The sequence below is a fragment of the Orbicella franksi genome, chromosome 7, assembly GCF_964199315.1.
Source record: "Orbicella franksi chromosome 7, jaOrbFran1.1, whole genome shotgun sequence".
Taxonomy (NCBI): Eukaryota; Metazoa; Cnidaria; class Anthozoa; order Scleractinia; family Merulinidae; genus Orbicella; species Orbicella franksi.
Genome location: NC_138151.1, coordinates 5,344,656 through 5,359,559, shown reverse-complemented (window position 1 = coordinate 5,359,559; position 14,904 = coordinate 5,344,656). Strand labels below are relative to the sequence as shown.

The window sequence follows — 14,904 nt, the reverse complement described above, 5'->3', positions numbered from 1 at the left end:
CCAAACTTTCCTCTAAGCCTTTTTTCAATTGCAATGGAATCCCATCATCGTACCATGATGCATTACTTTGAATAGTAATTAATCTGGATTTAATTGGCGCCATCTGGTCAAGGGTATCTACAAGAACTTGTGCATATTTGGATGCAGCAGAGGCCAGACACAGATTATCATCCAATAAACCTACCTGGTTAACAGCATCGATGAAGGTTTCGACATCCAGGTTCTTGAGTGCCCGCGAGACAACAGTTTTGCGTATGTTAGGTGGTTTAGGCCCGCGTCAAACGCCGTACTTCACATGAGCCGAACCCAACGACAGTTTGGGTCGACTCAAATAATTAAAAGGACGCCTGTTTGAGTCAAACGTGGAAAGTCGGTCTTCAGGCGTTATTCACGGCTGGCCAGGCGTGAAAAAGGCCTCAGCCGCTCCAAATAAAATCAGTCGAACTTAACTGGGTCAAACGCCGAACTTCACGAGCCTAATTGGTTGAATTGGGTTCGGCTCATGTGAAGTACGGCGTTTGACCTGGGCCTTTCTGAGTGTCAGGTTGAATGTAATTGCTTTAAGATCAGAGATTGGTTGCTCAGCGATGCAAAAGTTAGACACAAAGGGAACTGCAGCAGATCTGGTGATCACAAGATCAAGAGTATGAACTTGAAGATGGAAGACATGATTGATCATCGCAGTTATGCACACAACTTAAGCAATTGTGTAATTAAAGCCTGAAAACAATTCAGGCCTGAACGGGATTCGAACCCTTGAACTCTGCGATACCAGTACAATGCTATACCAACTGAGCTATCAAGCCATTTGGGAGCTGGTCACAATGTGAGTTCGTATTAAATATACCCGTAGATAATGAAGAATACAAATAAATATATGAAAGATCATATATTTGAACTGAAGAGAAAGATATGAAGACATGATTGATCATCGCAGTTATGCGTTCAGGCCTGAATTACTACCTCGCCAACCATCTCGGAAAATGCGGAAACCACCGAAAAAATATGGAAAAGAATCAGGATCGAAGAATCTGACTCTGAATAAACTTTACAAGTCTTAATTTACATTCTGTGCTTGTTATTGAATATTGCATTTCTCACGTAAAGCACGTTAAGTATTCTACATTTACCTGCCACAAGAAGAAAGTATTGCTTCTGTTTGAGTTGTACTTGGTGAGTTTTCATCTTTTCATCAATGTTCTGTTGGAGCAACTGAACAAGTTTGTCATCCAGTTTTTTCAGACAGTCTTCACTTTGAGAGAAAAACTTCAGCAACAATCTTCTTTTCCTTTCATCTTCGTCTTTTGCTTGTGACAAAATCGAAAACGCCTGAAAATAAATTTAAAAAAACTTTATAGCGGAGCTCCAGCGGCCCGAAGGGCTACCGAGCGGAGCCCCACACTTAAAGAAACTCGTGATCCACTTCTCTAATGGTAAAAATGGCCAGCGGTATTGCTCCTGGGAGCGTACGCACCACGACGACGTCGACATGGCGGCCATACTCTAGCTAATAAGTTGACCGAGACATGCAACCTTGGTTTACAGCGTTCATCTTTGATATTTGACACCCATGTTATGGTCAATTGACACCTGTCAAAACAAGGTATCCACTGACCAGTATCACGTAATATATTGCGGGCTAAAGTTTCAAGCGCATCGAGGACACGTGTTTTTTTTAACGACTGCTGACCAAGTGTGGGTTTTTATATTGGATCGCGGGCTCAAGCCGTAATCAAGGCCGGGTCGTTCGGATGCCGGTTAACGCTAACCCAGGATTAAAAGTTAACCAAAGTATATTTTTTCTTGTATTAAGATGTTTTTTACCAGTTATATTGTGTAGTTTGAGATAATTCAAACCCAGAAGGCCAAACAATGTTACCAGAAATCCTCACCGCAAAGTAAAAAAAACAAGAAAATCAAAATTCCCGATTATCCTGTATTAGCTTAATCAGGCTCTGAACAGCCCGGCCCAGGAGCTCCGCTTTTAGGCTTGGCTCAATCCATATATTAACTGGGATCCAAGGTGAATACCGGAATTGATCAGTCCTATAGTAGGTGTGGTGAATGGTGCACCGAAATTTAGTGGTCTTGGAAATCCTTGACCCATTCTCCGAATTTCGAAATCCTTTATGACGAGTCAAGAAGTCGTCTTATTCCCAAATGGTCAAGAAACAGGGAAAGGAAGCTGCCCGGAAACATGGACTAGTTCCGACGCGTTGTTGCGTTTTAGTAAAATAAAGCTTAATGCGAGTCACAGCAGTGAGTGTTCAAGAAAAGCGGACAAGGACTAAGAAGAACTAGCTCCTAAGCAGGAATCTTCCATTTTAATTAGCAGGTGTTTTACTTCTGAATTTCGCCAGATTATAATCAGGCTAATGTTGAACGTTTTGCAGATAAATAATAGATACATAGCATTGATATTCAGTTTCATGGGAGGGTCTCTTTACAGCAAGTACGGAAACAACTATCAATGAGGGAATGTTACTAGCCAGCTGGAATTAATGAAGAGGCGTGTTACATTTTCTCGACCCGCGCTTATAGATGGAAAGATGATGACGTTTTGAAATCGCCCGGCGTTTTTTTTAGACTACAAGCCTGAGTTTTCTTTGAGCGAAAAGTCAACGAGGCGTAGCCGAGTTGACTATTGGTCATAGAAAACGATCGAGGGTAAGCGAACGCAATAATAAATAGTTTCAGTTCTCGTTGGCTGAGATTTCAATAACACGAATATAAATATTTTTTCATTCAACATAGACATGAGTGCTTGCAAGAAAAAACAAGACCAGAAGTTGGTCTCTTTTTCCATGGCCAAAAGTTTGCGCATTAAAGATAAAGCATTATTCAGGGCAAGAGATTCTCGCCCATATCAACTTTCTTTTCTCTCGTAAGTTCTCGCGCGTTTAGAGATGCGCCACACGCGCGTTTCAGGTGCGGGAATCCCAACCAATGCTTACCTAACTTTCTAAATTAAAGATGCTACTTTTAGCCCTCCCCAAATCTACACACGTGTATTTCACTTGTGGAAGTCTATCGATTTGGACAGTACTTGGTTGAGAGATTCTCGGCCACATCAACTTTCTTTTCTCTAGTAAGTTGTCGCGCGTTTAGAGATGCGCCACATTCGCGGTTTTGGTGTCGGGATCTCAAACTATGCTTGCTGGACTTTTTGAAGATGCTAGATTTGACCCTTTTTCAAATCTACACACGTGTAATTCACTTGTAAAAGTCTATCGATTTGGACAGTGTTTCCATTGGAGATTCTCGCCCATTTATATTTTATTTCTCTCGCGTGTTTTCGCGCGTTTAGAGATGCGCCACACTCGCGATTTCGGTGTCGGCATCTCAAACTATGCTTACTGGACTTTTTGAAGATGCTAAGTTTCACCCTTTCTCAAATTTACACACGTGTATTTCACATGTGGAGGTATATCAATTTGGACAGTGTTTGGGTTGGAGATTCTCGCCCATAACAACTTTCTTTTCTCTCGTAAGCTCTCGCGCGTTTAGACATGCGCCACACTCGCGTTTTAGGTGAGAGAATCCCAACCAATGCTTACCTAACTTTATAAAGATGCTACTTTTAGCCCTCTCCCAAATCTACACACGTGTATTTCACTTGTGGAAGTCTATCGATTTGGACAGTGCTTGAGTGAGAAATTCTCGCCCATATCGACTTTCCTTTCTCTAGTACGTTATTGCGCGTTTAAAAATGCGCCACATTCGCGGTTTTGGTGTCGGAATCTCAAATTATGGTTACTGGACTTTTTTTAAGGTGATAGATTTGGCCCTTTCTCAAATCTACAGACTTGTATTTCACTTGTAAAAGTCTATCGATTTCGACAGTGTTACCGTTGGAGATTCTCCCCCATTTATATTGTTTTTCTCTCGCGTGTTTTCGCGCGTTTAGAGATGCGCCACACTCGCAATTTCGGTGTCGGCATCTCAAACTATGACCACTGGACTTTTTGAAGATGCTAGGTTTCGCTCTTTCTCAAATCTACACACGTGTATTTCACATGTGGAGGTATATCGATTTGGACAGTGTTTGGGTTGGAGAGTCTCGCCCATAGCAACTTTCTTTTCTCTCGTAAGTTCTCGCGCGTTTAGAGATGCGCCACAGCCGTATTTTAGGTGCGGGAATCCCAACCAATGCTTAGCTAACTTTTTAAAGATGCTACTTTTAGCCCTTCCCCAAATCTACACACGTATGTTTCACTTGTAAAAGTGTATCGATTTGGACAGTGTTTGGGTTGGAGATTCTCGCCCATAACAACTTTCTTTTCTCTCGTAAGCTCTCGCGCGTTTAGACATGCCCCACACTCACGTTTTAGGTGCGGGAATCCCAACCAATGCTTACCTAACTTTTTAAAGATGCCACTTTTAGCCCTCTCCCAAATCTACACACGTGTATTTCACTTGTGGAAGTCTATCGATTTAAACAGTGCCTGGGTGACAGGTTCTCGCCCCTATCAACTTTCTTGTCTCTCGTAAGTTTTCTCGCATTTAGAGATGTGCCACACCCGCATTTTAGGTGCGGGAATCCCAACCAATGCTTAGCTAACTTTTTAAAGATGCTACTTTTAGCCCTTCCCCAAATCTACACACGTATGTTTCACTTGTAAAAGTGTATCGATTTGGACAGTGTTTGAGTTGGAGATTCTCGCTCATAACAACTTTCTTTTCTCTCGTAAGCTCTCGCGCGTTTAGACATGCGCCACACTCACGTTTTAGGTGCGGGAATCCCAACCAATGCTTACCTAACTTTTTAAAGATGCTACTTTTAGCCCTCTCCCAAATCTACACACGTGTATTTAACTTGTGGAAGTCTATCGATTTAAACAGTGCCTGGGTGACAGGTTCTCGCCCCTATCAACTTTCTTGTCTCTCGTAAGTTTTCTCGCATTTAGAGATGCGCCACACCCGCATTTTAGGTGCAGGAATCCCAACCAATGCTTAGCTAACTTTTTAAAGATGCTACTTTTAGCTCTTCCCCAAATCTACATAGGTATATTTCACTTAGAAATGCGCCGCATTCGCGGTTTTGGTGTCGGGATCTCAAACTATGGTTACTGGACTTTTTGGAGATGCCAGATTTGGCCCTTTCTCAAATCTACAGACGTGTATTTCACTTGTAAAAGTCTATCGATTTGGACAGTGTTAGCATTGGAGATTCTTGCCCATTTATATTTTTTTTTCTCTTGCGTGTTTTCGCAAATCTACACACGTGTATTTCACATGTGGAGGTATATCGATTTGGACAGTGTTTGGCTTGGAGATTCACGCCCATAACAACTTTCGTTTTTCTCGTAAGTTCTCGCGCGCTTAGAGACGCGCCCCACTCGCGTTTTAGGTGCGGAAATCCCAACCAATGCTTAGCTAACTTTTTAAAGATGCTACTTTTAGCTCTCCCCAAAATCTACACACGCGTATTTCATTTGTGGAAGTCTATCGATTTAAGCAGTGTCTGGGTGAGAGGTTCTCGTCCCTATCAACTTTCTTGTCTCTCGTAAGTTCTCGCGCTTTTAGAGATGCGCCACACCCGCCTTTTAGGTGCGGGAATCTTAACTAATGCTTAGCTAACTTTTTAAAGATGCTACTTTTATTCCTTCCCCAAATCTACACACGTGTATTTCACTTGTGGAAGTCTGTCGATTTGGACACTGCTTGTGTGAGAGATTCTCACCCATATAAACTTTCTTTTCTCTAGTAAGCTCTCGCGCGTTTAGGGATGCACCACTCTCACCGTTTTGGTGTCGGGAATCCCAACAAATGCTTAACTAACTTTCTTGAGATGCTACGTTTAGCCCTTCCCCAAATCTACACACGTGTATTTCACTTGTGGAAGTCTGTCGATTTGGACAGTGCTTGGATAAAAGATTCTCGTCCATATCAACTTTCTTTTCTCTAGTAAGTTCTCGCGCGTTTAGAGATGCGCCACACTCGCGGATTTGGTGTCGGGAATCCCAACCAATACTTAGCTAACTTTCTAAAGATGCTACTTTTAGCCCTTCCCCGAATCTACACACGTTTATTTTACTTGTGGAAGTCTATCGATTTGGACAGTTCTCGTCCATATCAACTTTTTTTTCTCTAGTAAACTCTCGCGCGTTTAGAGATGTGCCAAACTCGCGGTTTTGGTGTCGGGATCTCATGCTATGCTTACTGGACTTTTTAAAGATACTAGATTTGGCCCTTTTCCAAATCTACATAAGTGTATTTCACTTGTAATAGTCTGTCGCTTGGAACAATGCATTTCAAACTATGCTTCTGGACTTTTTCAAGATGCTAAATTTGGCCCGTTCTCAAATCTACTTACATGTATTTTACTTGTGGCTGTGTGTCGATTTGTACAGTGTTTGGGTCGGAGATTCTCGCCCATAACAACTTTCTTTTTTTCTCGTAAGCTCTTGCGCGTTTAGAGATGCGCCACACTCGCGTTTTAGGTGCGGGTATCCCAACCAATGCTTACCTAACGTTTTTAAAGATGCTATTTCTAGCTCTCCCCCAAATCTACACACGTGTGTTTTACTACTGGAAGTCTATCGAATTGGACAGTGTTTGGGTGAGAGGGTCTCGCCCATATCAACTTCCTTTCCTTTCGTAAGTTCTCGCGCGTTCAGAGATGCCCCACACTCACGTTTTACGCGCGGGAATCTCAACCATTGCTTACTTAACCTTTTAAATATGTTAATTTTAGCCCTCCCCCAAATCCACACACGTGTATTTCACTTGCGGAAGTCTATCGATTTGGACAGAGTTTAGATTGGAGATTCTCGGCCATATCAACTTTCTTTTCTCTCGTAAGTTCTGGCGCGTTTAGAGATGCGCCACACTCGGGCTTTAGGTGCGGGAATCTCAACCAATGCTTAGCTAATTTTTTAAAGATGCTACTTTCAGCGCTGCCCAAATCCACACAGGTGTATTTCACTTGTGGAAGTCTATCGATTTGGACAGTGCTTCGGTAGGAGATTCTCGCACAGATCAACTTTCTTTTCTCTAGTAAGCTCTCGCGCGTTTAGAGATGCGCCACACTCGCGGTTCTTATGTCGGGATCTCAAACTATGGTTACTGGACTTTTTGAAGATGGTAGATTTGGCCCTTTCTCAAATCTAAACACGTGTATTTTGTATTGGACGTCTATCGATTTGGAAAGTGTTTGGGCTGGAGATTCTTGCCCATATCAGCATTGTCCAAAGCGACAGACTACAAAAAGTGAAATACAGGTGTGTAGATTTGAGAAAGGGCCAAATCTAGTATCTTCAAAAAGTCCACTAAGCATAGTTTAAGATCCCGACACCAAAACCGCGGGTGTAGTGCATATATAAACGCGAGAAACTTACTAGAGAAACGAAAGTTTATATGGGCGAGAATCTCTCACCCAAGCATAGTCGAAATCGATAGATTTCCGGAAGTGAAATACACGTGTGTAGATTTGGGAGAGGGCTAAGAGTAGCATCTTTAAAAAGTTAGGTAAGCATTGGTTGGGATCCCCGCACCTAAAACGCGAGTGTTGCGCATCTCTAAACGCGCGAGAACTTACGAGTGAAAAGAAAGTTAATATGGGCGAGAATCTCTAACCCAAACACTGTGCAAATCGATAGACTTCCACAAATGAAATGCACGTGTGTAGATTTGAGAAAGGACCAAACCTAACATTTTTAAAAAGTCCAGTAAGCATAGTTTGAGATGCCGACACCGAAAATGCGAGTGTGACGCATCTATAAACGCGCGAAAACACGCGAGAGAAAAAAAAAAATAAATGGGCAAGAATCTCCAACAAGTGAAATACACTTGTGTAGATTTGGGGGAGGGCCAAAACTAGCATTTTTAAAGAGCCCCGTAAGCATAGTTTGGGATCTTTAGACATAAAACGCGTGTGTGCCGCATCGTTAAACGCGCGAAAACACGCGAGTGAAAAAAAGATATATTTGGGCGAGAATCTTTAACCCAAGCATTGTCCAAAGCGACAGACTTCCACAAGTGAAATACTCGTGTGTAGATTTGGGGGAGGGCTAAAAGTAGCATCTTTAAAATGTTAGGTAAGCATTGGTTGGGATCCCCGCACTTAAAACGCGATTATGGCGCATCTCTAAACGCGCGAGAACGTACGAGATTAAAGAAAGTTGGTATGGGCGAGAATCTCTCACCCAAGCACTGTTTAAATCGAGAGACTTTTACAAGTAGATTTGGGGGAGGGCTAAAAGTAGCATCTTTAAAATGTTAGGTAAGCATTGGTTGGGATCCCTGCACCTAAAATGCAAGTGTGGCGCATCTCTAAACGCACGAGAAACATTTTCGAACCTCGCTTGATCTTTCAATACTCAACGAGCTCTTCGAGTCTCTTCAACAGAGCGTGAGTTCGAAATCTCTAGACGTAGCGTCAACAAGAACTGTAAGCTACAATACACGTGTGTAGATTTGGGGGAGGACTAAAAGAAGCATCTTCTAATGTTAGGTAAGCATTGGTTGGGATCCCCGCACCTAAAACGCGAGTGTGGCGCATCTCTAAACGCGCGAGAACTTACGAGAGAAAAAAGAAAGTTGATATGGGCGAGAATCTCCAACCCAAACACTGTGCAAGTCGATTGTTTCCCATAAGTGAAATACACGTGTGTAGATCTGGAGAGGGCTAAAAGTAGCATCTTTAAAAAGTTAGGTAAGTATTGGTTACGATCCCTGCACCTAAAACGAGAGTGTGGCACATCTCTAGACGCACTAGAGCTTATGAGAGAAAAGAAAGTTGACATGGGGAAGGATCTCTCACCTTATGAGGGGACGCAAATGACTTCTACTGTAAGTATCTACTCCCGGTTTTTTTTTTTTTTTCTTTTAATTTTATGAGAACAGGGCTGTACTCCTCTAAGACTGTGGGTGTAATTCGTAAAAACACTGAGTTCTTATAAATCGTTTAGAAATTCTTCGTTCCAGTTCAAACTTATGTTGCTGGCACATGGGTTGGCACTTTATATGTAGACCGTGATGTAAGATACCTTAAACTATTTTTACTGTTCATGATGCACTGCTGCGTTAGTCTGCTTTATAAATATTTAACTGCTCTGGTCGAGTTTTTAATTTCAATATGATTAAACGTTCTTTTTATGCGTTCCTGTTAAAACTGATGCAAAGTTGTCAATTTTAGTAATTTCAATTAGAAGAAAAGGTCCTGTTAGTTCCTTCTTGTTACTTGATGAAAATTTTGCGGGGTTTGTTTTACCAGGTCGCTTCATGACGCCTCCTGGAATTAGCTATACCTTCCCTAGTTGAATCGTCATCAGTTTATCGTACGTTATTCAGGTTATTGATTGGAAAAATAATTTTACTTTTGAACCTTATGGCCAAGTCGCACTAGAGGACAAAACTGTGTACTAATGTCAAAAATCCGTCATCACAATGAAAAACCAAGTGCGACCGGTTTGTTCCCCAAAGGACAAAATTTGGTCGCGAACGGACAAACTTCAGAGATGCCGTCGATTACCTCTGGGGCAAGCCAAATTGAGACAAATCTTGGAAAACAAAAGCGAGGGTGTTTTGATTCGGAAATGATTTGACAGGTGATATGTAGCAGAGTCTCTGTGCGATAGACTTCGCAGTAAAATTAATCACGTTCTCATTTCGCAACAACATGAATCCCGGCGCGGGCGACCAATTTTTCCCGTACGAATTTCCACAATATCCACCAGGATGGATCTATCCTTTGCCAGGCCCTTACATGTTTAATGATCGCAGGTTTTGTTCTCAAGTGCGACTGTAGCTTTCCGGACAAATATTTTGTCACTGGCCGATTTCTAGTCGGATTTGTCCAGAACAAATCTGAAATTGCCCTCCAGTGCGACTTGGCCCTTAGTTCCTCTATTTTCAGGGGATTCGGGGTGGGCTCACTTCTTTCGGAGGTCGTTACTTACGGGCCTTTACGATTCGTTGCGTGTACGAACCATTGGCCAAGCGATTGGCCAAGCCATTGGTAGCCGTGCATGGTCACCTAAAGCACTGACAATTTATCTTAGCTCCATGTACTCAGTTTCTCCTCGTGCTTTTTTTTCTGCCCTCGGCTGTGTAATTGTGCGATATTTTCTACACAATAACTTCAATTGCCGAGCATGATAATACTGGACGTGGCTCCCACTACCAACGACATACTAAGATAAGTATTCCAGATCATCTGGGTTTTTATTCCTTAAGATCTGTTTTAGATTGATTAATCAAACGCTCCTTTACGCCTGGACAAGCATCTCAATGCAAGCTCAGAGTTTATTGTGATGGCTTTCATTGGGTAAACAAGACATTTACGTCTGCTCGCCGCGCTCAACATCCATTCGTAGGCACTTTGGTATCTTTAAGTTCAGTTCGTAGATCTGAGCTTGGTTCAGGGGGAGAAGCAGAGGAAGGTTCATGTACGTTGTGTAATTCGTTCATCATTGCGGGATTACTTGATTTATCGGCATTCCCGTAGACTCGATTACCAGCCGCTGTTCGGGAAAGGAGCCCGCGCTATATATGGTAAAAGAGACTTGCTTCCCTTTGGTATGTATCTCCTCGATAATTTGACGGTTATGTAATTCGTTTTCTGTGAATAACTGATAAAGCTAATCTGAAGCGGGTTGTTGATGGTTTTTTTTTTTTTTTTCAAAATAGCGTCGGTATAGCGACATATAAAAACAGGTACGGTTTCTCTCTCCCTAGACAGAATTGGATTGTACTGTTGACAATATTAAGTTGAGGACCCGCCCCCAGTGTGGCTTTGGTTGGTATGCAAGGACACGTGACCAGCTGCACTCGAGGTACTTTCTCGCTCCAGGGAGAGAAGAGAGGACCCTGGGAACGAGGTTAGCCCGGCTTACGTTTTACTCATGGCTTTTTTTAAACCAGGACGGCCTGGTCCGAGCTCGGTTCATGCTCGGCTTGTGAATTTTTAACCTGGGTGACCTAGGGTCGAACCCGAATCATGTTTTGCTCGTGGCTATTTTTAACCGGGACGGCCGAGTGATGTTTATGTTCTGCTCCTGGGTTTTCTTGTCGTTTTGTACGTGAGTAGACCAAGACCTCTCCGCGCGGCCCAGGTTTACCGTGAGTGAAGATCCGACCGGTCTTCGCTAGAAAATATTTTAAGGCACAGAATGTAAACAGTTGGTTAAGAGGTAAACAGACATCGCATCGTAAATAAAAAAAAAATACATCTGTGTTTTAAGAAAGGGTGAATGCAACAGAAAAACAAACAAAAAAGGAAACTTGCATTTGATTAATTCCCTGAGTTTAAAGGAACAGATCGTGTGAACGATAGAAATATAATTTGCATGTTTGCACTCGACCATTTGAAACCTGAACCGACTGACACTAATCACGTCATGAGTGTAACGGAATATCACGTTTTTCAATACGGATTTCATGTTTGGTTCAAACAGAAGTGTACCTTAATTTAACAAATAAGTTAGCAATTAATTTCTCGGTTTTAAGCTTGCTAGGGCTTCTTGTTTCGGTTCGTGCGTCAATGGATCGACCCCTCTCCATGCGGCCCAAGTACACCGTGAGTGAAAATCAGGTCTTTGCTTGGAGGATTTTGGAGGCTGGGAACTTTAATTCGGCTAATATTCCACGGAATGTAAACAGATGTACGCTTGGACGAAACAAAATGCAGTAAAAGAGGCATTGCACTGTCAATCACAAAACAAAATACATCTGGATAGTAAGAAGGGCTAATGTGACAAAAAAAAGAAAAGCTCGTATTTCATTCAATTTCGCTGACTGAACAACTTAAGCAAGCGACTTATTTCGCGTGTTTGCCCTCGACCTTTTGAAAACGTGCAACGCATATAGCGTGGAGAATGTCACGTTTTTTGATGCGGAAGACGTGAGGCTCAAAAATCAGTCTAACTTAATAATTTTCGTTTTAACAAAAATGGTGACAGCTAACGCCCTCTAATTTTAAGTTTGCTAGAGCTTCTTGAAGAGTCGTGTAAGTTCTGGACTCATTCCCTCATAAAATACAGAACGAGATTTACAAGCAGTGTTCCTTGTTTCCTGTTCGTATTACATTCAGGACGCTCAACTAGGCGTAAAATGCGGCATGTTGGTGAGTCGTGATAGTTCCCACTCAACTTTACTTGTCGGCTGGTACCGCTACTTAATATTCACGAGTCGTACGATTCGAAATTCGTTTCGCGTCGAATCTAGTCGACCGTATCGAGCATGGACGCTTGACTTGGGATGATCTGCACTGAACTCTGAAGGCAAAATCCACATTTCAATCTACTTCAGCGACCCCGCTAGTAAAGGCTTCACTTTATCGACTGCATTAGGCCGGTTCTCAGAATGACAACAAGCCTCATCATTGGTAGAAATAGAAAATGTGTGTCGTCTGTACGTACATAATCAATTCATACCTGTCCTGCTTTCCAGCTTGGCTTATTTGGTGTCTGACTTAATTCCGCTCTTGCTCGCATTTTCAGATCGTCCAGAGTTTTTAATCCTGTACATGAAATACCAAGAGCCGCCATAGCTTGAAACATTTCAAACAGGTCGTCGATTTCCTCGATATTTTTGGTCTTGCTAAGAGCCATTTTCACAGATTTCAGTGGATTTAAAGATCACTGCTCTTTAGATTGCACTGTGGTAGAGAACCAGACGTCGTCTGGTAGAGAACTAAATAAACGTCAACGGTTAACTTTAAAGAAAAGCCTTTTCAAGGGAAAGCTCTCTCACTTTCCTTGAAGCTATCGGAGCAGTATTGTTTTACATCTAACTGTATGCATGGCAGCCGTGTGTTGTTTTCATAACTTTTTGGGTCATTGTTCTGCTGTTTGTTTCATTATTCTCTCAGCCAATCCTATGGCAGAGTAAATTCTGAGAACTCGATCAAAGTGGCTATGAGCCAGTCTTAACATGGAAATTGGATCGCCTATAAACAGTGGCAACACAGGTCATATATCATTATACCGAGCTAGTAACATAAACCAGACGCGGAGTCCGAAGATTGTTAAGATTGCTGAAAAGCAAATTTGGGTTTATTACAATGCAAAAAGATTGTTACAATATTTCGGCGTTATTTTTTTGTAGTTAGATTAAAACAGGTGGACAACTCATGTATCAAAGCTAATTAGGCGTATCACAAGCAATGACGTAACATGATGTATCAAGCTAGAGAGGCGATAAACAAAGTTATAGCCCACTGACTTCCGACGAAGGTGTATTTTGAGCGGAAGCTAGAGGTGTCACGCCATCATACGGACCACTTTCTTCGACGTATTCTAGAATGGACTCGGTTTTCAACCAGGTGCCGGGCGTAACTGAACTAATGGCAGTTTAGTAGTTATTTTGTCTAAAAAAAAAGATAGAAAAATTATTTCACCTTTGTGCGAACTGAATAGCTTTATGTCAAATGATTAAATAAAAACGTCCTGGTTTTCTAAGAAAAAGGGAACAATTTCTGAGAATGAAAATAACAATTCGTCTTCAAATGGGAAAGAAATAATAATAATAATAATCATAATAATCATAATAATAATAATTATAATACAAACAGAATCGGTTTGCAGTCTAGGTATATTATTTTTAATGCTTAGGGAAAAAATCTTTAAAACGTCGAGACCTAGTCCAATTTTACCCTTTTTTTGGTTGTTTGTCTTTTATGGAACAAGGTACGGACAGGTTGTGTATACAAAACACTAAAGGTGGGGGTTAAAGAAGAGGAACACCCCCTCCCCCCCCCCCACTTCCCACAAAAAACTATCTTAAGTAAATGAAAAGTCTACTTAAAGAAGCATACTTAAACCATGGCAAAAATAGTATTCTCAAAGTTTAACTTCAATGTGGTTATTGTTAATGAGAGACCCATCACACAGGCCAATGGAATGATCTTTCTTTGGGGGAGGTGAAATGACAACTTAACTTTGAAGTCTTACGTGTCTAGCCTAGCAAATAAAATTTCAAAATCCAGAGGTATAATATTTACGTCTATTTTCTTTCTTTCAAAATCTTCTCTCCGTATTCTATAAGATTCAATAATATTTCCATACCTTACTGTAATCTAGTTTGGGGATTTACCGTACAAAACAAACCTTCAGAGAATTGTAATTTTGTCGCTAGTCTGCGAGTCTTCAATTCCTAGTTTTAGGCTCACAGAGAACCTAGTTTAAAGAAATTTAATTTGCTTAAACTTCAAGACATTCATTCAGTACATCTTGGTCAATTTATGTTCTTGTTTAGAAACTCTCTTCTCCCTGAAAAGTTTGAAAACACATTCACAACAAACAGCCAAACCCATGATGGTTACAACACAAGGCAGGCACACTCCTTTCGTCTTCCATGATGTCGAATTTACCTTACCGAACCAGTTCCAGAAGCGTTCGAGATTAATACGTTGTGTGCTAGACTGTCTTCGCGCGCCACCAACAACAGTGCAGAAATCGTGTACATTAGCTATAAAAATTTACGATATACCTTCGGTAAGTGTCCGCCGTGAAAATTGATCGACGAGTATTGTTTTCTTGCGCCCATGTTCCAGCTTGCGATTTCCTCGGCTGCTTTGAACATTTTTTCTGAAACTCTCCACGAGAATAATCCCGTTGTACGGGCCAAGTAGCTACCTCGATCGATGAGGGAAGCCACGTGTAAGAAGGCGACAGAGTCGCCTTGCAATACCTCCCCGCTGACTGGCCAGAAAAAAATATTATTCTGGCCAATCTGCGGCAAGATTTCCAACGCTTCTGTAACTGGTTCGGTTAGGGTAAGTCGCCCCGCTCTTGAAGTAAACTTACGCCCGAAAATATCACATCGTCCCGACCAGCTGCCCTGGGTCTCCGAGGATGGAAAACAATATGACGCTCCTTCTTTCAATTAAGGCCGTATACTGTAAAAGAACTGAACCACTGTAAAAGTAATTATATTGTATAGTAGATCGGTATACACTAC

The 14,904-nt window shown here is 41.7% G+C and overlaps 1 protein-coding gene across 1 annotated transcript in view; it reads right to left on the bottom strand.

Annotated features, from left to right (window-relative positions):
• The window catches only part of LOC145493482 (uncharacterized), a 32,360-nt gene extending 19,798 nt beyond the window's left edge, over window positions 1-12,562 (bottom strand). The window contains exons 1-2 of the mRNA XM_081472961.1: window positions 12,378-12,562; window positions 1,131-1,329 (exon numbers count right to left, since the gene is read on the bottom strand). Of these exons, the coding sequence (XP_081329087.1) occupies window positions 1,131-1,329; window positions 12,378-12,554 (376 nt within the window). The 5' untranslated portion in view covers window positions 12,555-12,562. The remainder of the gene's footprint in view (window positions 1-1,130; window positions 1,330-12,377) is intronic.
• Between the last annotated feature and the right edge of the window lie 2,342 nt (window positions 12,563-14,904).